Genomic DNA, 24,094 nt, shown 5'->3' with positions numbered 1-24,094 from the left:
AATATATAATAACATAACCAATATTTTATTCAACAGAAACTCATTGCAAATAACATAATCACATCCTCGATGTTCTGACAACCTGTATAAAATATGGGCTGTTAATAACTTGAATAAATTATTTGATTAATTTACAGAATTTCATAGTAAACTAAAATTGATTTAAATTAAGAATTCATGTGACATCGCAGAAAACTTGTGTTGTGTGAACAGTGCAGGTCCCAGAAACATGACCTTAGACTATAAACATTATAACATACCTGAAAAACCACTTTAAACATATCACAAACAAAAAATGACTGCAAATTAACTTTTTATTCCTTTCGTCTCCTCTCCTTTCTTATTGCAACAAGGGATGGAGAAAAATGGAAAAGTCATTTTCCGCATTTGAAGCTTGCTAAGTGATTGTTTTCTAGGTTGGTGCTACTTCCATGTCCTTCAATCTGTAGTCACTGCTTAAACGTGGATCGGATTTGTATGATGCTCGCAGTACATGACAGAAAATTATTTGCTGTTCCAAGAAACGTAAAAAAGTAAAGTGCTGTGTCTGCAAAACATGAGTGCTTCCTATATATTAATTGTGTACTTTTACAAAGGCAGCGCATCGACTGGGCGCGATTAGGCACTTTACAACAATGCATTAAAATTTCCTTTAAACCGAAAAACCGCGCAGCGTCATCGAATCGCTACTACAAAGCAAATAGTTACTGACATCGCAAAAATGTTTTTTTTTTGGTGGAATATGATCGTAAAAAAGATTTAATCTCGGCCTACCCCTCCAGAAACAGGCATGATTTATCCTTTATTCTCTGCAGTTCGATCTTTTGTATGAATGATAATGATATTCCAATTACAAATTACAGCATGTCGATTTGCGAAAAAAACAACTTAAGACATTCAGTGAAGTGCCGTGAACTAGTAATAAGAGCAAATAAAACAGATTTATATATTAAACTACCACAAAGTCAAATAAGGTGACCATGCTTTAGAATTACGCTATTAGAATTATAACAAATGGGGTTGAATTTCAAAGTACTTAAATGTTAACATAAGGAAATCGGTTTTAAAATTCTACCACATTCATCATAATCCTTAGTTTATACATCAATAAAAAAGACTTTAATTTATTTATAAAACTCGATTGTAAGACAGAACTGGCAACGACAGTTGTTTTTATTTGTACATGAAAATGGGTCACTGCGCAATGTACTTATGCCTTGGGCATTTGGTACCAAATAAGAGCAGATCACTCGCTAGTATTACCAATCCCTCCGTAATCGAGTCAATATTCAAATGAAATTCGCCGGCATTTCAAGCCGTGCAATGTCGTTATATAAAAAAAGAACCAAGACTACTATTTTTAGAATTAAGCGACTCACTCAAAACTGACCTAAACAAATCGTCCTACATTAATTTTTTTTACCTTTAATTAATTCCTTTTATCCAGCCAGTACAGAGCGAGTCGTTAATTTCAAAAATAGAACTCTAGAACCACTGCCCTTCGCGTGGGTTCGTTGAGTAATCCAGTAAAAAGTATTATAAAACTCGGGCGCATGCGATCATTCCCACTCGGTGGTGGCGGGCGGTTTCGGCGTCAGGTCGTAGAGCACTCGCGATATGCCAGGCACGCTCATCAGGTCCTTGCGCATTCTGTCTAATACCTGTGAAGAAATTTACAAGGTGTGTAAAAAATATTTGTGAAAAATAAGACAACATTGTTGCCACTTTGATAGGCTGTTTACAAAATGTTTTATCTTATTTGCGCACATTGTCGTTTATCGCTAATTCTCTTGTGGTCAACACTGAATCATTTATCGGGACGAGGGTACTAATGGCTTCTATCTAATCAAGTGATACTTTTAATGGCTTTAAGCACCCTTTATATAGCTTTTGATTCGGTTTGGGCCGCCCGTGTCAGTTGATCAGTCAGACAGTATTTTTTTTTTTTTTACAATTAAGTAGCACTCACATCTTGAGGCATAGCATCAGAACCGGGTATAGCCGGCACCCCGGTCATGAAGTCGGACGTGATGAAGGGGCGGAGCACTATGGAGCGTTGGCACGAGGGAGCCCTGATTGCGGCGTCCCGGTCGAAGTGTATCGGGATCAGGACCACGGGCATTTGCGCTATACGGTTCATTATGCCGCTTGACATCAGCACCTGGAAATGAAAATGTCATCATTTCATTGTGTTTCAGGTTTCTTATATATGTAGCTCGTTTGCTGACGTGCATGACTTAGCCTAGGCGATTTACTGCTTTGCATAGAGCCAACAAAGTATAACATTTACTATCTCAACAATTGCATTATATTTAAATTGGCTTCTCATATTCGTAAAATAATGGAAGTATATTATTATGATTATTATAATACATACTTCCATTATTTAATGAATAATATATAAACATTGATCATATATATAAACATCTGCTTCTATGTCGGTCGGGCAGGGAAGAAACTTTAATTTAAGTGCGAGCCAGTTCTTCGGCTTCTGTTTCATTTTTAAGTGTAAAAGTCGCACTTGGAAAAAAAGCCTTATAAACATGGGATCTTTTGGGCTATTGATTAGCAGTTTGTCTCTTGTTCTTCCTCCTGGTGTAAGTCCCGGTCGAGTCTCTAACTATTTGCTTTGTCTACCGTGTGAGGTATAATAACTTTTGTAAAAAGAGAACCGCCTCTAATCGATATCTTCCTTGTTAATAGTTGGCAAAATTACTAAAACCTCCTTAGTGTAACAAACACATTACTGAAAACCGTATCAAAATCGGTTTGGCGAAACGCGAGATAATCGCTGGCAAAAAGCATACATACATACATACAGGTCAAACTGAGAACCTAGTAATTACCTGTGTGACAAGATCGTCGGCTTGACGTAGCGTGGAGACCACGTGTTGCGTGAGGAACGTCGGCGTTATGTCTGTCACTTGCTCTTTGATCAGACCGCCGAACGCGTAGCATACCCTGTGAAACAATGTTTATTATTAATAACTTTATATACTTTTTATTATTAATAACTTTATACACTTTTTGGCAAAATTTATGTTCAAATTTAAACTAGGTTTTAGGTTAATTTAACCCAATATATACGCTCACTATAATGTTTTATCCCGCTCTTATTCTTAGATATCCCAAGACTTGTTAAGCAAAATACTAATAGTTTAGGCTGTGTTGGTCGACCAGAATGTAGGCATATTATATTAAAAACAGGAATTCTACGAAAAAAGAATCCACTGGCAACATGATGATTCTAATAAAACCACAGACCCATTTTCTTTATCATAATGCAGTTGAAATTTCGCCGATTCGGTTAGCAGTTTAAGATAGATAGAACCTTATTGCACATAAAATTATAACAATATATTTATCCTAAGCTTTTGTCAAACCATTATGCAATTTCTTCCACGCAACCACAGAGTTAGTTGCCAACATTTTTTCCCCCACGTTGTGGTTCTCATCAACCTTATAATTTCTAACATGTTTTCAAAAGTTAAGTTGATCTATGTGCAAAGTAACTGTAAGCGCAGTTATCAATCAACGACTAGCAATTATATTTAACATGCACACCGCCATTTTGTTTTTGACAGCTTTGCCAAACGACATAGTATTAAGCTTTAGACAACCCATAGAACATACATTTCAACTCTTTGGCAGGGTAGGTCTGTCAGCCACGAGATTTAAATATTGATTGATTGATTACCTGTTAACATTATGGCAGACCCTCGGTATCATTTTGGCGAGGTAAGCCATGTCTTTCCAGTCCGGCGGGTACCGCTCAGTCGATAGTGCTACCGCGTAACTGTATGTCCGTCCGTCACCTGTGGGAATACAAAATATTGATACTTGCAAGCAGATTGGATCATGATTAAAAATTTAGTTTTTCTAACGATGGACCCTTAATAGAAGAGCATCGGTTAGCATTCAAACTGATGTTTGTAATTCAGAAAAGAGTGGCACTAGTACTAATCCTAGCCGCGGTGGAATTGGAAGTGGAATGGACATATTTTTGGAATATGATACTTTTGACAGTTCGTCAAAATCAATGCTTTAACAACAAACATTTTTTAAATTGGAATCAAAAATTTATTAGAAGGTAGTCTGAAAATCAAATATCTTCAATTTAGTTACCATCAATCGCGCACTAACGGCACTAGACACCTAACGCCATCTGTTGCGTGCTCTGGGAACTAATTACCAAACGCCATCTAACGAGTGCCAGTAGAACTATTTACCTTGCACACCGACAGTCCTCAGCGGCAGGAGCGTGGCGGCGACCGGCGACTGCGAGGAGATGCGCTTCAGCTCCGCCTGGTCGGCCGCGCTGCTCGCGTTCGACACCCGCCCGAGCAGCGCGTGCGATTTCACGCACATTGACGCGTATTCCACCATTATTTTCACTATCACCTGCCAATTTATGAGTGTTATTTATTTTGAGTTAACCTAGCTAGAGCGTGTCGCAAGACATCAAGGTTCAAGCGAATGTTTCAAATGACAACAGTGTTCTTTGTCAAGAGAAGAAGTTGGTACACATATAGTTTTTTATTCGCTACTAGTTCATCATGAGGCGTGCACTTAATGAATGTGCTTTTATATTAACTGCACTTATTTGAATTAAGAACTCAATTAAGAAGTAATAAGACTATTAATAGATGGTCGAATCGAACAGTAATTTCAATCACTGTTGCAGCACATGGCGACCCAACCACCCTTTTTGGTTCCCCAGAAGCTCGCTACACACCTGCGTCTCGGCGAAGTCGCGGTCGGCCCAGGGCTCGTCCTGGCACAGCACGCGCACGGCGAGCCCGGGGCCCGGGAACGGGTGCCGCTCCACCAGCGCCGCGGGCAGGCCCAGCTCCACGCCCAGGGCGCGCACCTGCTCACAAACATTTTGTTTTGCTTCAATGAAAACAGGTAGAGATCAGATTACCTATCACGAGACAAGTTTTGCTCCTCCAATAGGTATGGGTTGGGTTCCCCTGCAAAGGTTTTGGAGGTCAGACTGGAGTTGCTTCATGTAAAACTTCCCATCTAATCCAGGATCATTATTCCTCCAAAGACGTGACAATATAACCAGCACTTGTAACATGACACGGGCGACGCCATTTTTATCGCGCAAAAAACTATTGCTATTTCGCTTTTTATTATAACGTGAAACAGGACAGCGATAGTTTCTCGCGCTATAAAAACGGCGTCGCGCGTGCTCTGCTACGGGGACAAAAGGAAGAAGATATAAAAGACAAGTTTGAATGGAAACTTAAAGGGGAAGCCAAGACCAACCCGATGAATATCTTTGATCGTGCAAGGCTTGTGGAAAGATGTAGTCTCTCCGGGAAAGACTTGTGATTATATGAATTTAGTCATCTCATCCTCAACCAACAAGTTTGGTGTCCAGGAAGGTAACGTTATGAATGTATTACCTCATCCTTGTGGAAGTCCTTGAGCGGCTCCACGACCCTCCCTCGCTGGCGGAGAACCCTCACGAGCTCGGTGTCGTTGTGGTGAGTCTTGATGGTGGCCGCGTTGGCCGAGCAGAGTGAAGAAGCTGATTCTATCAGATCCGGCCGGAGAGTTCCTTGTCCGAGGAGGACTTGATCCTCTCTGGAAAGGAATTGTTGCTTTTATAAAACATAAATTAATGATTAAGACGAAGGAAATGGAAGAGAATAAATGGAAACCACTATGGCTAGCACGCCACATGCGACGACATTTGCTGGAGCGAAGTTTTGTATGTTGTATAAATTAGTTGTAGTATAAACATGCAGTAAATCATTAGTTTTACATTCATTCCTGTTTTTTTAATGTAGACAATTTGCATTCGTTCACGATTTAGATTTAAGAGATCTATATTTGTAAATTGGCGCCCGTTGAAATTTGTTCCGCCGCTTCTTCTACACATGCGCTTTGGAAGCGGTAGCAGTTATAATGAGATTTAAGTGCAGTGACTTCAATAAGTGATACTTTGTATCCAATTAAAGCCCTCATGGATGAATTATTTTCCCCAATATTTTTCACATTCTCCATTATTTCTTCGCTTCCTTATAGTTGCAGCGTGATGTTACATAGCCTAAAGCATTCCTCGATAAACAGTCTATTCAACCATAAAAACAATTTTTCAATTGGAACCATACATTCCTTAGATTAGCTCGTTCAAACAAACTCTTCAGCTTTATAATATTAGTATAGATATGTGACTGATACGCAATGGTTTAGCAACCTGTCACTATTTGAATCTCAATTCTATCATTAAGCCAAACAGCTGACCGTGGCCATTCAGTGTTTCCAAGACTGTTGTCTCTTTCTACCCCGTATGGGATATACACGTGACTGTATGTATGTATGTTTCACTGACTGCAAGTTGGCGTCCCTGGCGGCCTGCTCGGCGAGCCGTATGAACACGTCGCCGATGATGCGCCGCTTGTCCTCCGGGCTGGCCGTGTGGCACAGCGGCGGCGTGTGCCGCGCGCGTGCGCCCGCGCCCGCCCCCGCGCCCGCCTCGCGCACTACAGTGCTGCCCTGACGGAACTGTATGGACAACGTTGAGCCTTATTGCTTGCACACAAGGTTCATTTTCAGCATTGAGACTTCGCAATAAGGTTCGTTTACGGCAGAATTTGATTAGATAAAATTGCTTGGGAACTAAGGTTTGTATAATGAATGTTGTAACTGTAAATTTTTCCCTACACAAATTAAATCTATAAGTAAATTGATTTGATGTTTGAGAAAGAAATTTGTACATATAACCACATTTTTTTTAATTGACACGTCCAATACAACTTATAAACAAAAGACATAATAGTTGTTAGTTACCAGAACAAATTACTTGTTGCTATTTATAACTTACTTGATGAGCTGCATTGATGACGTGGAGGCGAACTCCTAATTCTCTGAGGCACCTTTCCACTTTAGCGCTTTCATTTTTACGCATAAAACCTGAAAACATTTTGTTTTGAAACCACGAAACGGTGAAAAAGAAAATTAAATTGATTAATGAACCTCATTAATTAATTAGTCACCGAAGGGTTTATTGAAAATTTCATGAGTATGACAGCGAAGCGCCAGATAAAATTAAGCAATATTCAAAAGTATGTTTTAAATTTAGAATTCAATTATGAAGATGGCACACGGAGAATGATGAAATATATTTTTTTATCATGAAAAATGGCGTCGTTTTTCAGATATTGTAAAATCTCAATAAACTATTGATGAGAATAATATATAAATTGTATAAAATGTAAAATTCACCATTATCGATGTGTAGTGCTATAACTTGGTCTTCGCGTAGCGCGTTCCTTAACAACGCGGCGCATACTGTGGAGTCCACGCCGCCGCTCACTAGCACCTAGAAACAAATTCATAGTACATATCACAATTTTCAAATCTTGTAACTATTGCCTGACAGCTGCCACGTGTGTAAAGATAATATTGTTGTAATGACAACTTTTTTTTTCTATAGTTTTGCTAATACCCCGAACATAATCCATCCATCTTACATCAATCTCAGTTTGGTTCAAAAGTTCGACTGGCAGAGAATGTCTTGTGGCCACAAGTTTAAGTTTTATATTTATTAAGTCCACCTGTTGTACATTTTATTTGTATGAAGTTTAAATAAATAATCTGACTCTGTTTTTATGTTTTGGATTCTCAATACCAGTTCTCCATTTTATTCTTTATTACATTTTGCTTTTATATTCTTTTTATCTTTTCAAAAACATATACATATAGACAAAGCACACAGAATATACCCATTTTCATCCATCATTTATTCTTTTCTCACCTATATCAATAGTATTTATTAAAAACTTACAAGCACTTTGTTGTCCCCAACCGTATCCCGGATGTACTGTAAGCAGGCTTCGCGTCTCGATCGCAGTGTGAAGGTCCGGGATAGACCCGCGATGTCGAATAGAAAGTTCGAGAGCATCTGCTTCCCTTTGGGAGTTAGATCCACCTGGAATAAAAACATAATATATTGTTACCGCTTCTTCTGCACTGACGCCTTGGAAGCGGCAGTAGACTTAAGTTATAAATAATTTATTTGACGTCAACCAATGTTGTGTAACCAAACGTTTGACAATTATTAAGCGATATATAGTATCCTATAATAATGAATAGAAATTTTTGAATTTTTGTAAATGTAGTAGCTGTGTACTTCAATGAACGTGGAGACAATCAACCCACACCTGCAAAAAGCCGAAAATGGCAAGGATTTGCAGCTAGGCAATTCTTCATAGAGAGAGAGAGTAAAGCAAGCAAGCAGACCATTATTAAGAGCATAGCAATCTCACATAAAAAATCCAACACCAAAAGATGATATAAGGAACTGACCTCTGGATGGAACTGCACGCCGTAGAGGCGCATCTGCTCGTTGTAGATGGCGGCTATGAGGTGGTTGGAGGACTGCGCGCCCACGCGGAACCGCTCGCCCACCTTCTGCACGCTGTCGCCGTGCGTCAGCAGCACTGGCTGGAGTTTCTCTAGGCGGCTGTTGGCCATACACAAAAAAATAATAATTTGAATATCGAACACACTAAATACAAAAAAGAATAGGATCACTCCATCTCTTTCCCATGGATGTCGTAAAAGGCGACTAAGGGATAGGCTTATAAAATTGCGATCCTTTTATTAGGCAATGGGCTAGCAACCTGTCACTATTTGGATCTCAATTCCATCATTAAGCCGAGCAGCTGAACGTGGCCTTTCAGTCTTTTCAAGACCATTGGCTCTGTCTACCCCGCAAGGGATATAGACGTGACCATATGTATGTATGTATGTAACACACTAAATTCAAATAATAAACTTGGTATTCTTCTTTAAGGCGACTGGGCTAGCAACCATCATTATATAAATCTCAGTATTCAGTTGCTCTTCCATGCAACTGAATACTAACTATGATCCTAGTTAAATTATATTTCTCTGATAACAGAGTTACAAAGGTTAAACAGAAGTCGCTCTATGTCATGATCTGACTTACTCACTCACTCCTAAGTCGTAGGTGGACTCGAAATTTCTCTTCCAAGAGAAAAAAAGGCTGCAACCAGGATAAAGCTTGAACGTAAATGAAGACTTACCCAGGTTTCCCAGCAAAGGTTGCGGAGGTAAGATGAAAGGAGAAAACCTTACCCACCCAATCCAGGATCTTGATCAAAGGATCTGTGCTTCTCTACAAAAAAGTGAGGGTAGAAGTGTTACTTACTTGAACAATGGACAAGTGGTCTCCACCTCCACTTCGTACTGGCCGTCCTCGCGAGCCTCCTTCCTCAGCACGGAGCCACCGAACTCTTTGTTCAGCATCTGCATGCCATAGCAGATACCTGTAACACAATTCATATGAAAATACGGAACATTTCAAAAATATTAAATTTGGAATGTGATAGGTCTGAAGAAAATGTAACCAAATTTTGCGTCATACCTACTCTTTTTTTTTTAGGACGCTCGTACGTTAAGTATCCTCTTGGCTTGACGTGACAATTCTGTAGAAATCGACTTGAACAAACTATGTTAGCCTACCTTACCTTTAAACACACTTGTAACAATTCAGTACATTTATGTAAATAAACCTTATAAACGTGAAAAAACAAACTACATAAACGAGCATGAGATATTGATTAACCTATTGTTAATCAAATCTCTTCAAAAGATGTCCTGCAACATGTAGCTCTGCCAAAAATCTCGAAATGGCAAAGATGTTCACCGCAGTATCGTGTTAAGAAATGCTGTAGGGGAGGCGTATCAGAAAGCTTCCTAGATTTATGGAAAGCCTTCTTTCTATACTCCCCAAGTCTTCTGAGTGTTCCCACATAAATTAAGATTCTTTTATATAAAATGAGGTATTAAAAAGGAGCATAAAAATATATCCTGATGGTTTCAGATTCTGAATAGTTGATTTAAAAGATGGTTTCATAAACAAATCAAAATCTTGGCATTTGGATCTCTATTACACCTTTTCTATTTAACCTGGCTAAGGAGCCATATATCGTCGCTTTTCTGGAGAGATCCAGGTATGGCTCCTCAGCCAGGGGTGCTCCTTTCACTTAGATCATGACCAGGATTGGGTAAGTTAATAACACAAAGCGACTACCGTCTGCCCTCCACAACCTCTGCAGGAACATTGCCCGTATTGGAATTACATACATACATACATAAAATCACGCCTCTTTCCCGGAGGGGTAGGCAGAGACTACCTCTTTCCACTTGCCACGATCTCTGCATATTTCCTTCACTTCATCCACATTCATAACTCTCTTCATGCAAGCTCGGCGGTTTCGGGTACTTTTGACCTGACCCTTTACCAGGACGTCCTTAGTTTGATCAAGATACGTTCGTCTAGGTCTTCCCGTTGCGGGTCAATTCCGTATTGGAATTGACCCGCCAAAAGTGTTGATTGGGTGGGTTGACGTCTTTTAAAAAGTTTCAATTAACTTACCAAGTACTGGCAATCCAATTTTGAATATATCCGCGTCGTATCTCGGCGCATCCTCGGCGTACACTGAGTTGGGCCCGCCAGAGATGATGATGGCGCGGTAACCGCCTTCCTTCAGGTGGTAGGCTGGTGTGTCCAACGGGAGGATGTCGGATTCAACGAGCAGTTCGCGCACGCGTCGGTCTATCACCTATAAATTATTGTATTGTTGTAGTGGTCCAATTACAAAAATGAACTTTTTAATTAAGTACTCTAGTTTCTTTATTGTTTGCCGGTTGACTGGAAGAGATTCCTTCAAGGGATAAGTCCGCCATTGTAAGTGATTTGTTTCTTTTATAACTATGTACTATTTTCTTGTTGTTGTGTTAGTTTCTATGCAATAAAGATATTACAAACAAATGAATAGCAAAAAGTGTGCCTTTAAATGTTGACGTGGTTGACGTGTATATAAACACCATCTTCTTCCTTCTGGTGTTAAAACCGTCACCTTTCGGGAGAGAAGCCCGGACTATGCCATATGACCATAATGCTAGATAGCAGGTATAATCGAACTCTATGTCTAAAGTTAGTTCCATTTATTATTATTTGCATATTATCTTTTGTTTTTATTCCATTCTATGCATTAAATCTTGTATTATATGCAGTTTATCTTTTGTTTTTTTTTCCATTCCTTGCATTATATCTTGTATCACAATCATAATTATACCATGTACGAAGCCGATATGTATACATATATTCAACAATCGAATGATTGTGTCACAGATCTAGAAGAAATTGCAATATATGACTCGAGCAGGGATGTTGCATCCTTTTGAACTATTAAATAGTTTTAAAACATACATAAAACCTTTAGCGTGATTTTTTGTATTGGTGCCGTGTGGTTCCCGGCACCAATACAAAAAAGAATAGGACCACTCCATCTCTTTCCCATGGATGTCGTTAAAGGCGACTAAGGGATAGGCTCACAAAACTTGGGATTCTTTTTTAGGCGATGGTGACTTACTTGACTTAAGGTCCTATGTCCCCTAGCTGGGGTAGAGGGCATCCACAGTGCGTCGCCATCCCGCTCGGTCTTGAGCTTCGCGTTTTATTTCGCTCCAAGTCATGGCGATGGTGACTCAATAGAAAATTATTTTTTTACCTTTCCATACTGGGAGCCGGCGTCCAAGATGGCGACCTTGTCACGACCCACCGAAGACCCGTTGGTACCGCGGTACTGCCCCTCTGCAGTGCCTGTGTGCATCTCGCCAACTCGCCAGCAGCACTGTAATCAATCAATTAATATTTAACTCTTTTGTTGCCGAGTGTGTGATATATAACAAAGCAATGAATATATGTAAAAAGAACTCTTTCGTCAATCGAAAACAATCATTAGCATTACAAATATCGAAAGCACTAGGATGCTAAGACTTGAGAAGTTTGTTAATTTGCGAGCGTAGATTCTTCTCAAATTACGCATTGCAAAAATATTAACAACATATATGTAAAAAGTAGCATAAGTTATTTTTGATAAAATTTGTTAATTAAATATATAGGTATCTAAAACTAAATTTCCCCTTTAAAGATAAACTACTAGTGAACTATTTTTTTTTTTTTTGAAATGTAGACAACACCTGGAAAAAATATATTTATCTGCTGCAATAAGGCTACGATCATAGAAATGGGAAATATTATTTGGCCTCAATAAATAATTTTTAAGCGAAAAGGGATAAAAGTTTTATTTTTCAATACAATATATGGGCTAACAATTAAGTCTTTTTACTTATTAAAACAATGTTAAAAGTGGCATGTGAAACAAATAAACGTAAGAATTTATTAGCAGTTTATTTTTTAAATGTAGCTATGTGTTGTGCTCTATTGCTATGCAAAAAGACATCTTGTTCTTTCAATCTTTCAATATTGGGGGAAAGCCATGTAATAAAATTAAATAGTTCCCTTATTTATCTTTGGAAGAAGTGAAGCAAGAACAATTGTTCCTACCTTAAACAGAAAATTCCTAATACCGAACATCACACAAAAACAATGCGCCACTACGACAACACATTTTCACAACAATGATTATATCACACAATAAAATTGTAAAGTATAATTTCTCGCATAGATTCCCTTAGGAACTACAAAGGCGTCACGCGCGAACATAATATTTGAATGTACTATACTTCACGTCATGTAAAACTGTACACAGACCCTAATATTAAGGTAATATGTATTAAATTTCTACAAATTCTCATTACATGAACACTGTTGACGTATGAATCGGTAGTGGAGGAGAGGTGTATCGCTTTATTTATAGAAAGCATCCCACATGACGTTCAAATATAAATACGCGACGCTTTCCAAATGTCAAACACTTAGCGCGTTAGGCGCTTGCATTTCGTACTTATTAAACTAGGTATTTAACGCGGTTTCACTTCCTGTGCTTATGCAGCTATTGCATGTTATAAGATAAGAGAGAGTACATTTGATAACTATCAATGAGTGGTACTAGTACTAAGTGGGTCACTCAGAAAGTTCTTTTCTTATCATGCCCTGGCCGGGATTCGAACCCGGGACCTCCGGTGTCACAGACAAGCATACTACCGCTGCGCCACAGGGGCCGTAAAATTTATTTAGATTAGGCGTATCCGTAATCGTCGAGAATGTATGAAAAGGGTAATGAGTGTGGAGGAAGCTTGAGAGGTCTGTATCGTCGCAACTGGAATCTAGGAATCATAGCAACTGGAAATGCATAGACTCTGCCTACCCCTGTCGTCGTCCCATCACTTAAATCTATTTATAACTACTACTGCTTCCAAAGTGCATGTGTAGAAGAAGCGGCGGAACAATCTACACTGCAGGCAAAAGTGAGAGTGTGGATACACAGCATAACTATCGTTAGGAGGCTAATTCTGTAGGTGATCAAGGTTGTGTAGTGGTGTGTGTGGTTGTCAAACTAAGAATTTGTTGGAGAATTTTTTGGTTGAATTGCCTTTTATGGTGACGGTCCAATTAGTAAAGGGAGACCATTAAAAATGCAGCTTTTATAATTTTTTCAAATTTCCTTTTTTTCATTTTATTTCTTGAAATCCACTTAAATGACATACATCTTTATTTTTACTTTATTTAAAAGTAGTTTGAATACTAGTTAGACTATCAAATTGTTCTGGTATTAATTTAAATTTGGTAGATATTTGTAATTGTACAATCAAAGGCAATTTCTACTCCCAGGGTGGGCTGAAATAGATTGTATGATTTGCTTAAATGATCCAGTACATATCCAATACATCGCATCTGTAAGGCCGGCAGCATATATTCTCATGATTATCAAAGAATAAATAATTATGATTAAATTATGAACACATTTTTCAAATAAACATATTTAACAAAATTTGTAAAAATTACTTTACATAAAATAGTGATCAGGTAGCTACTTTTCCAAAAACTAAACTTATTATGTTGATCTAAGTTTTCTTGAAGAAGAAGAAGTAGCTGGATTATATTTTTAAACCTGCTTAATTTATTTTTTATTTGTTTCGCTGGGAAATTTGGTATGCAGTATTTTACTTTTTTTGCATGCGGTAACTTATCTATACTTGAGTTTCAATTATTCAAGCCTATATCATCTTGCAAAGACACCAAAGTTGCACTTTACATTGGGCCATACATATACTTAACTAGGCCTAACATATTCAACATACTTTTTCTAAATAATTTGACAAAAGTTACAAAACTTGCCGATAATAATAGGTAATGTTAAAAAATATTTGATTACCTTTCAACTTGAAAATTAAAATTTAAAGTAACACTTCAGTAAACACTACAAATAACTGGTAGGATTTGTATTAAATGTGTAGATGTTTTGGTAAAGGTTACAATAAAAAGGTTATCATTTCAATACTGATAACAACATAGTTTAAGACCTCCAACATGATCCTACTGATGTAAGATTAATATCATTTTGGACAGGAAAACTGTTCTAAGAAAACAAAGCAACTATTTTGCAATTTTAACAAAGGAATTTTTACATACCTTTCTGAGAATACAAAACATAGTATGATACAATCTTGTGCACGAAGACGAACATTATTAAGAAGCAAGATGATCGAGATCGAATGATAAAAAAATGATAACATCAAGATAAAGCTCAGAATTACTATAAAGTGGTGATGGTGAGAAGTGACAGACCGCTAACCGGGCGACTCCGCATTTGGACACATTCTGACGGTTCTAATAAGATGTATGTATGGAAATATATTTTACCAAATAAGTGCTTTTAGCTACCAAGAAGATTCAAAACACATGAAAATACGTGTAATTCAATGTTAATAATGAACAAAACCGGGCTTTGACATTACATTCTGGGTCATAACCACAGTCTTTAATTTTACAGTGGCCATTGCAATCGCTGCAACTGGAAGGTCATTCAAGTTAAAAAATCTCAATACAGTTTTTAGTACTTACCTAAAACAAAATATTCGCGAGTTTACAGGAATATGTTTATGAAAAACACGAAAAAATGTGATTCTCCATTCAGCACTACGAATACAAAATTTTAGTACTAGAATTGGCCGTCAGGTAGCGTTCGAACCCCGGCTTTGTTTGCGAAGCGTTCCAATTTATTAAAATACTATTGGAAGTCTTAGTACAATTTAATTATGATAAAAAACAAACTGTTCATATTTAAGGCATATTTAAAATATTTTGGTAATATAAACAACATATAGTTAGTACTAACTTCTTCTAAGTTTTCTGATGAAGACACTCACATTTTAAATAGATGAACACATCCAAAACTTTTGCTTGTCATCGTATTAAAGCGTTTCATTTTACATAATTTTATTATTACAATTTACCTTAAGTGATAATTTTTATTTTTATTATTTTAGTACTAGAAACTAATGAAATAAAAAATCTATAAAGTAAAATAACTAGTTAGTTAAATTTGTTATAGTTAGAAAGTATTAAACCAAAACAATATAAATAGGGAATAGTTCAAAATATTCTTTTTGCGCTAAATGGAACTGAAATAGAAACGATTCTTTTTCTGCAAACTGAAATTTAAATTTTGATAGATGATTGAATACTTCTGTCTGTTTTATGGATGAATTGCAATTTGTCTTTGTACAAAGTGTCAATCGGAACGGTGTTGTTACAGATTTTGTTGGCTCATTTTGGTTTTTCTGTAGACGTGCATTTTTTTGTGAAATTATTATAAAGATATAAGAATTTAATTCTTCATAATGCCTGATCATTTAGGAGATGATATGCGCAAAGTAAAAGATGACAAGGAAGAGCCGGAAAAAGAAATTAAATGTGAGTAGATATCGCTTGTACAAAATCACACACATCTATGTCTTCTATGAATTATTCGACTGTATTTCTAAATAATATTTTCTTCTTTTCAGCTCTTGATGAAGGAGATATTGCCCTTTTAAAGTCTTATGTAAGTAGCATTAGTTAAATTTATTATTTATTTATTTCTATAAGATCCCATACAATGACAAGTATTTTTTATTTCTGGCTTGTTTTTGTTTAGGGACAAGGGCAGTACACCAAAATAATCAAGGAAGTCGAAGAAGGAATTCAGACAGTGATGAAGAGGGTCAATGAACTAACAGGAATCAAGGAATCCGATACAGGGCTGGCACCCCCAGCTCTGTGGGATCTTGCAGCAGATAAACAGACTTTACAGAACGAGCAGCCATTACAGGTTATAAAATAGGGGTAGACCTAGAATAAGAGCATTATTTTTTTCTATTTGTGGTGCTATGTTTACTGCACTTTAGAATAGGACCACTTCATATCATTCTTATCATGAAAGGTGACTAAAGAAAGATTATAAAGTGGGACTTTTCTGGTGCTGGGCTAGCAACCTGTCACTGTTTGAATATCAAATAAATAGTTAAGTGTAGCTTTTCAGTCTTTTTGTAAAAAGTGACTAATTAATATAATGATATGTAGTACATCAAATCTACAAGTGGACCTGCTTTTCATACAAATTAGAACAATAGGGAGTTAGGTTTCTCTGCAATTGATTGTACTAAATGTCTAAATGAATATTATATTACAGGTCGCTAGATGCACAAAAATTATCAACGCAGACTCGAATGATCCCAAATACATAATCAATGTGAAACAGTTTGCTAAGTTTGTGGTGGACCTAGCAGACTCTGTCGCGCCTACTGATATAGAAGAGGGTATGAGAGTAGGGTAAGTTCTTGATGTATATGTTACTGTTAAATTCTGTGTTCCGGTACATTATGGACATTAAGCCAACCAGCTGAATGCGCCTTTCAGTTTTTCAAGACTGTTGGCTTTGTGTGCCTTGCAAGGGATATAGACGTGACTATATGTATGTATGTATGGTTCATTCTAAGATTTACTAGTACAACAGACATCTGATGAAGTCTGATGTATGTGAGAATCACAGATAGTGACAGATTACTGGTCCTATTAGTTTGTTTGTTAACTCTTTATTGCGCAATAAAAAAGAAATATAACAAATTGCAAAACAGTCTTGGATTTAGAAGGATATGTGCAATGGTAGACTTATCCCAATTGGGATTTCTTCCAGTCAACCAGATTTAAAAATGAAAATAATTAATATTAGTTTTTAAGGCTTTCCTTTGACTGAATCTTAAAATCTGTGAGGTGAGAAAAGCAGCTCACCACACAACGCATTCATATGGCTTTTTTGTCAGTCACACACACACTCATGCACACACACACTCATGCACACACACACTCACAACAAACAACAACTTGTATCGGGAGCAGATTCTTAAAGGAAACTTGTTTTGAAACATAGCAAGTTTTTCACCAACCTCCCAAAATTATCAAAATCAATGTCTTTCAGCTCAATTAAATGAAATAACCAATTGAGATATAACATTGAACACATTTAGGTAAATAAATATTCGGCACAGCTAAATTGGGAAATTGAGCTTTCCATGTTATCTACAGGAATAGTCCTGTTAAATAATATTGGGAGTCCCATCTTCATTAAATCCCTCCCGATCTGAAAGTCTAAGTATATTCTATCAAAGTGAATTCCTGATTGCTTACTCATTTGTTGCCTGCAAATTATCAGTAACAGTCACACAACTAAGAGCCCCTTCACACTTAGCGTTTTTCGTTCGTCGACATTGCGTTGACGTTGTGATAATGTGCATCATACAGGGAGGTGCACACTGCGAAGCCGCTAGCAGGACTATGACGCTCGAAAGTCGCTCGAAGTGTGGTTAGCAATTATTGTCCATATCAGTTGTTCAACGAACAAGTGTTAAGTCCGTAAACAATAAATCTAAAAACATTTTTTTTTACACTTGACACTCAAATCTAATAGACTCGTGGTCTAGTTGAATAATTTCATAATAAACTAGCTGTGCTCGTCACTCTGTCCGCGTGGAATAGTTATTTTAGGCATCATTAAAGCCCTCAAGGGTGAATAATTTTCCCCGTCTTTTCACATTTTCCATTATTTCTTCGCTTCTAAAAGTTGGAGAGTGATGTTATATAGCCTAAAGCCTTCCTCGATAAATGGTCTATTCAACACAAAAATAATTTTTAATTCGAACCAGTAGTTCCTGCAATTAGCGCGTTCAAACAAACAAACAACCTCACCTCTCTCCATCCTCTATTTTTGAGGTAGAACCAACTTTAAATGTTAAACAAATATCTTTATTATCGTATTTCAGTGTTGACCGTAACAAATATCAAATTCACATTCCCCTGCCACCCAAGATCGACCCTACTGTGACCATGATGCAGGTTGAAGAGAAACCTGACGTGACATACAGTGACGTGGGAGGTTGCAAGGAGCAGATTGAGAAGTTGAGGGAAGTTGTCGAGACTCCGCTGTTACATGTGAGTAGATGATGATGTTCATGGTTATTTTCCTGGGATGAAAGTCGGAGTACAGTCCACCTGTGACCATGGTCCAAGTGAAGTTCGTCCTCCGGGATGATCCTGGATTGGGTCAAGTCAGGTTTTAACACAAAGGTAATATGACCATACAGTCTACAACCTTTGTAGGGTATGATGATGTTCATTTTTAGGTTGGTTATTGTCCTGTTTGTATCTTCCTGGGGAGGAGCCCAGGGTCTAGTTCACCTGTGACCATCATCCAGGCGCAAGTCCTTTTTCTGGGCTGATCCTAGATTAGGTCAAATCAGGTTTTTACTCCAGTTTAACATCCACAACCTTTGCAGGGTAACCTAATTCATATTGAATCATGGTTGAAGCCGCACTTGATGAACGTGCCTATTACCTTAGCCGCCTTTTACGACATCCATGGGAAAGAGCGAAGGTAAATAGTGGTCCGATTTTTAAGTACCGGAAAGCGCAGGGTACAAAGGATTAAGTTATTATATGAAGCAATTAACGTCAGATCTCCAAGCAAGGAAACTTACATTATCTTGGATCTTTGTTCTTGCACTATGTAAAAGTAACATGTTCTGTACGCCTTATAGAAGACACTTGAGAGAAGAACTAGTCTTCTTCTCCTTCATATATTCGCCCACTGCCGGGCATATGCCTCTTCAATATCTTTCCACCTAGCTCTATCAAAGGTTTTTTGGACCCAGGTTATCGCGGCATGGTTTTTTATGACGTCTGACCTGGTTAATGGTCTGGTCCTTTTTCGCAATTCCAGGACGGATTTGCTCCATAGCCCGTCTCCACGTCTGCCCACATGACCCACGCCTTAAGTCTAGCAAAGATAGATAGATAGATAAAACTCTTTGTTGTACCATAAGAGTAAAACATACAAAACAGCACAAAGCAGAAAGATAAGATGGTACAAAGGCGGACTTATCGCTAAAGCAATAAAAAAGCGGGGTGAACCACTCTATTGTGGTTTAATAAAGTCCTATGTTGGAGTGACTAAAATTTTGTTTTTAATATAATGTATAGAATATAACAGAATAGATTTATTTTCAAAATTGGATACAAGGTATCACTTATTGACGTCACATCCCTTAAATCTAATTATAACTACTACCGCTTCCAAAGCGCATGTGTAGAAGAAGCGACGGAACAAACTACACTGCAGCATTTTCATCGGACGTCAATGTACAAATATAGATCTCTTAAATCTAAATCATGGACGAATACACATTGTCTCTGTATATGGTTACAGCCAGAGAAATTCGTGAAGCTTGGTATTGAGCCACCCAAAGGCGTGCTTCTCTTCGGCCCGCCCGGCACGGGCAAGACGCTGTGCGCCCGGGCCGTCGCAAACAGGACTGATGCCTGTTTCATCAGAGTGATTGGTGAGTCGCTGTTAAACATACATATATACATACATAAAACGCATGTGCCTAATATGCATAAACTGCCGTGTGGTTTCCGGCACCAATGAAAAAAGAATAGGACCACTCCATCTCTTTCCCATGGATGTCGTAAAAGGCGACTAAGGGATAGGCTTACAAATTTGGTATTCTTCTTTAGGCGATGGGCTAGCAACCTGTCACTATTTGAATCCCAATTCTATCATTAAGCCAAATAGCTGAACGTGGCCATTCAGTCTTTTCAAGACTGTTGGCTCTGTCTACCCCGCAAGGGATATAGACGTGACCATATGTATGTATGTATGTATGTATAAAACGCATCTATGTATATCAGATTTATACTAAATACACATCAAAAGCTATAAGTATATTCAAAATGTTATATAAAAAAAAAATCATCCATCCCTATGATCACGTCTTTATCCCTTACGGGGTAGACAGAGACAACAGTCTTGAAAGACTGATAGGCCACATTCAGCTATTTGGCTTTAAGATAGAATTGAGATTCAAATAGTGACAGGTTGCTAGCCCATCGCCTAAAATAAGAATCCCAATCCTATATACATACATACATTAAACAGTCTATGTCAGATTTATACTAAATACACATCAAGAGCTATGTTATATATATAAAAAAACAGGATCTGAACTAGGAATACAACATTTAGAATAATGGGGAGTATATTTAGAAGGCTTTTGCAAGCTATGAAGGTCGGCTGGCACGCCTTCCCTAGATCATTTTTATACTGCTATGAATACCCCCTATCAATTTTATATTGATAGAGGTACTTTCACTTTGCAAAACAATTAACCTGTGAATCTTCTTCCTCCTGGCGTTAGGCCATCTTTGTCCATCCAGCGGTAAGATCCTCACCTCTGGAAAGAATCTTCGGTATGAAAGTTCGGTTTCCACCCCAGGATTTCGATAAGGGGTCAGTAAAGAGGAGAGTTTCTTTTTTACTAAGAATGAGAGCAATTGATATCACTTCAATGGGATTTTGATATTTCTTTTTTATGTATAACCAAAACTACTAACTATAAGTATGTCGATTATTAGAACGAGTATGTTACACTTACTATTGTAATACAACGGGAAACCTATCATTGGCTTTAAGATATAACTAAGATCATTGTAAAAAAATACTGTTACGCAGTTGGTTTGCTTAATAAAAAAAAATCTCTTGTCTATGTCACCAGAGGTGCCGGTTTCGAACCCCTGAACGAAGGCCTGGGTATTGGATGTTTATCTATATAAGTATTTATTATAAAATATAGTATCGTTGGGTTGGGCCGTGCTTCACCTGCTACGATCCTTACACACCTCTCCCGCTTCCTCCACACTCATTACTCTTTTTGTGCATATTCGACGATTACGGGTACACACAGTCGCACAGATTTCGTTTTACAGCGAACGAAGTAAATAAATAAATATATACGGGACAAAATATTACACAGATTGAGTTAGCTTCGAAGTAAGTGCGAGACATGTGTTACGAGATACTAACTCAACGATGCTATATTTTATATTAAATACCTATATGTATAAACATCCAAGACCCAGGCCAATCAGAAGAATTTCTTTTTTCATCATGCCCTGACTGGGATTCGAACTCAGGACCTCCGATGTCACAGACAAGCGTACTACCGCTGCGCCACAGAGGCCGTCAAGTCGGATAGGAAGAGGTAGTCGCGGGCAATTGCTAGAAAACAAATAAATTGTATGCCTTCTCCACCACAGGTTCGGAATTGGTACAGAAGTACGTCGGCGAGGGAGCTCGTATGGTGCGGGAGTTGTTCGAAATGGCGCGCAGTAAGAAGGCCTGTCTTATTTTCTTCGATGAAATTGACGCTATTGGAGGCGCTAGGTTTGTATCCAACAAACTTTTTTTGAGCCTTCGCTACCATGAAAATTCCCAAAAGCATCTCTATTTTGCAATTAATAAAAAATTTAACAAAATTTAATTAAATTTATTGCAATATATCTACCAAAATATATTGCATTCAAACCGAGTTATTCGGCCGAGTACGAGTATCAAAAAACCGAGTACGCCGAGTACCAAATATGAACCGAGTACTGTAATAAGTACGGTACTATTAATTTATTTTGTGATGCAGGTTCGACGACGGCGCCGGTGGTGACAATGAGGTGCAAAGAACCATGTTGGAGCTGATCAACCAACTGGACGGCTTCGATCCTCGTGGGAACATCAAGGTTAATTTATTTTTCATCTATTACTAGATTTTGTTCAGGAAAACATATGTGCATCTCATACATACATAAAATCACGCCTCTTTCCCGGAGGGGTAGGCAGAGACTAGTACCTCTTTCCACTTGCCACGATCTCTGCATGCTTCCTTCGCTTCATCCACATTCCACATTCATAACTCTCTTCATGCAAGCTCGGCGGTTTTGGGTACTCTTGACTTGAATCTCGTGCATCTCGTTTTTGTAGTCGAGAAATCTACTCTTATAATTTCCGTTTCTTTCCCCTTTTAAGCAACCAATAATTTCAGGGATTGGCTTTTAAACATGAGATTCTTCTTAGGCAATCTATAGTTAGCAACACGTCACTATTTGAATCTTAATTCTATCATTAAGTCAATAAAAGCCAGTCCATGTTCGGCTTTTCAAGATAAAGAGGGAGATCCCCGCGAGGAATAAAGACGTCATTATATGTATGTATGACAATTTCAGCTTCATAAGCCAAGTAATTTCAGTCGTAACTATTTCACTCATCGTCGCTCAGAAAATTACGACAAATAGATCGATGATAAGTCTACTTCTTCAAGTTTTGATGGCCAAAACTGGTCTAACTGGCGACCCGGCATCTCATAATGGATCGATAATAATGACTTGTTACAAATAAATACATACATATGATCACGTCTTTATCCCTTACGGGGTAGACAGAGCCAACAGTCTTGAAAAGACAGATAGGTCACATTCAGCTGTTTGGCTTAATAATGGAATTGAGATTCAAATGGTGACGGGTTGCTAGCCCATTGCCTAAAAGAAGAATCCCAAATTTATAAGCCTTTCCCTTAGTCGCCTTTTACGACATCCATGGGAACGAGATGAAGTAGTCCTATTCTTTTTTTTTTATTGGTGCCGGGAACCACACGGCATAAATAAATAAATGAACTTATTCATCAGGTTCTTATGGCTACGAATAGGCCTGACACCCTGGACCCAGCCCTGATGCGGCCGGGCCGCCTGGACCGCAAGGTGGAGTTCGGTCTCCCGGACCTGGAGGGTCGCGCGCACATCTTCAGGATCCACGCGCGCTCCATGAGCGTGGAGAGGGACATCAGGTTCGACCTGCTGGCTAGGCTGTGTCCCAACTCCACTGGCGCTGAGATCAGGTAAAATCCGGTTTATATATTTGCCAAAACCTTTATGTAATATACAATGACTTTCAATACTACTAATTGGCTGGCTTCCTTGAAAGGCTTGAAATTAAAGTGTTTTAACATTGACAAATTTAAAATTGTGTGAATAGATGTCTTTGAATAAATTTCCAATGATTTAAAAAATTATGTATTATGTTAACCTTCTATCAATGGGAGAAACTACTTATGCTAATTAACATTAGTTTTAATGTGTGATCATCCATATAATAAGTCAAGTATTAGTTCAAAAATATAAGCATTTAAATTCAATGCATTTGCGGCCATAGATACCAGTCTGTTTAAATCTCCTTCGCTTACACAAATTGTTTAATGTATTTTTAACTTAAGAATATACAACTAAAGCTGCCTATTCATCTTCAGATCCGTATGCACAGAGGCGGGCATGTTCGCGATCCGCGCCCGCCGCAAGGTCGCTACCGAGAAGGACTTCCTGGAGGCAGTCAATAAAGTCATCAAGTCCTACGCCAAGTTTTCGGCAACTCCGCGCTATATGACCTACAATTAAGTAGATGTGTGAATGGCGTGCTTTACGTTCCGTGCTGGCTGGTTTTGAAAACTGAAAAATAGAATATGTACCTATATTATTAAAAAAAAGAATACCTTCACTGTCTGTGTTGGCTGGTTTTATAATCTGAGAAATAAAAAGTCGATAAATGTCTGTTCGATTTTTGAATTGTATATCAGTGTTCTTGCTATGTTTTACTCGTGATCTTAATGTTTTGCTCCACTGAAGGGTCAGTTGGAATTTACACCATTACAACAAACACTATTAGATATTGTTTATAACATTTAAGACCACGGGTAAACCACGATAAACCTTCTCAAAATTAAACAAAATAACAAGATATACTTTTGGTAAAGCAGCCGATTCAAAATTGTCGTCATGTAATAAATAGGAATGAAAATTTACTAAAAAAAATCTTAAAATAAAATAATTGTTTAATAAATGTATACTGTTTTTTATTAATGTCAACTATTACCCTAAATCTCATTCAAT

The 24,094-nt window shown here is 37.9% G+C and overlaps 2 protein-coding genes across 3 annotated transcripts; one reads left to right on the top strand and one right to left on the bottom strand.

Annotated features, from left to right (window-relative positions):
- Nucleotides 1-6: 6 nt before the first annotated feature.
- Nucleotides 7-14,990, bottom strand: LOC106143394 (GMP synthase [glutamine-hydrolyzing]). 2 transcript variants are annotated; one of them, XM_013345457.2, is made up of 16 exons: nt 14,858-14,990; nt 11,559-11,681; nt 10,421-10,607; nt 9,191-9,308; nt 8,323-8,479; nt 7,802-7,945; nt 7,240-7,336; nt 6,839-6,927; nt 6,347-6,519; nt 5,415-5,595; nt 4,736-4,870; nt 4,230-4,401; nt 3,698-3,815; nt 2,847-2,961; nt 1,970-2,161; nt 7-1,661 (listed from the first exon to the last, which is right to left on the bottom strand). In XM_013345457.2, the coding sequence occupies exons 2-16, from the start codon at nt 11,658-11,660 to the stop codon at nt 1,560-1,562; spliced, it is 2,082 nt and encodes a 693-aa protein (XP_013200911.1). In that variant the 5' UTR covers nt 11,661-11,681; nt 14,858-14,990; the 3' UTR covers nt 7-1,559. The 2 variants fall into 2 exon arrangements, with proteins under 2 accessions (XP_013200911.1, XP_013200910.1); XM_013345456.2 differs by lacking the exon at nt 14,858-14,990 and adding an exon at nt 14,426-14,571.
- Nucleotides 14,615-24,048, top strand: LOC106143396 (26S proteasome regulatory subunit 7). The gene is made up of 11 exons (XM_013345458.2): nt 14,615-14,633; nt 15,552-15,709; nt 15,802-15,839; nt 15,933-16,106; nt 16,467-16,606; nt 18,094-18,262; nt 19,536-19,668; nt 21,425-21,551; nt 21,802-21,898; nt 22,841-23,049; nt 23,458-24,048. Exons 2-11 carry the CDS (start codon nt 15,637-15,639, stop codon nt 23,600-23,602), a joined length of 1,305 nt encoding a protein of 434 aa, XP_013200912.1. The 5' UTR covers nt 14,615-14,633; nt 15,552-15,636; the 3' UTR covers nt 23,603-24,048.
- Nucleotides 24,049-24,094: the final 46 nt, after the last annotated feature.

The sequence above is a fragment of the Amyelois transitella genome, chromosome 17, assembly GCF_032362555.1.
Source record: "Amyelois transitella isolate CPQ chromosome 17, ilAmyTran1.1, whole genome shotgun sequence".
NCBI classification, from domain to species: domain Eukaryota; kingdom Metazoa; phylum Arthropoda; class Insecta; order Lepidoptera; family Pyralidae; genus Amyelois; species Amyelois transitella.
The sequence above is the reverse complement of the archived record's forward strand: the minus strand, read 5'-3'. Positions and strand labels throughout refer to the sequence as shown.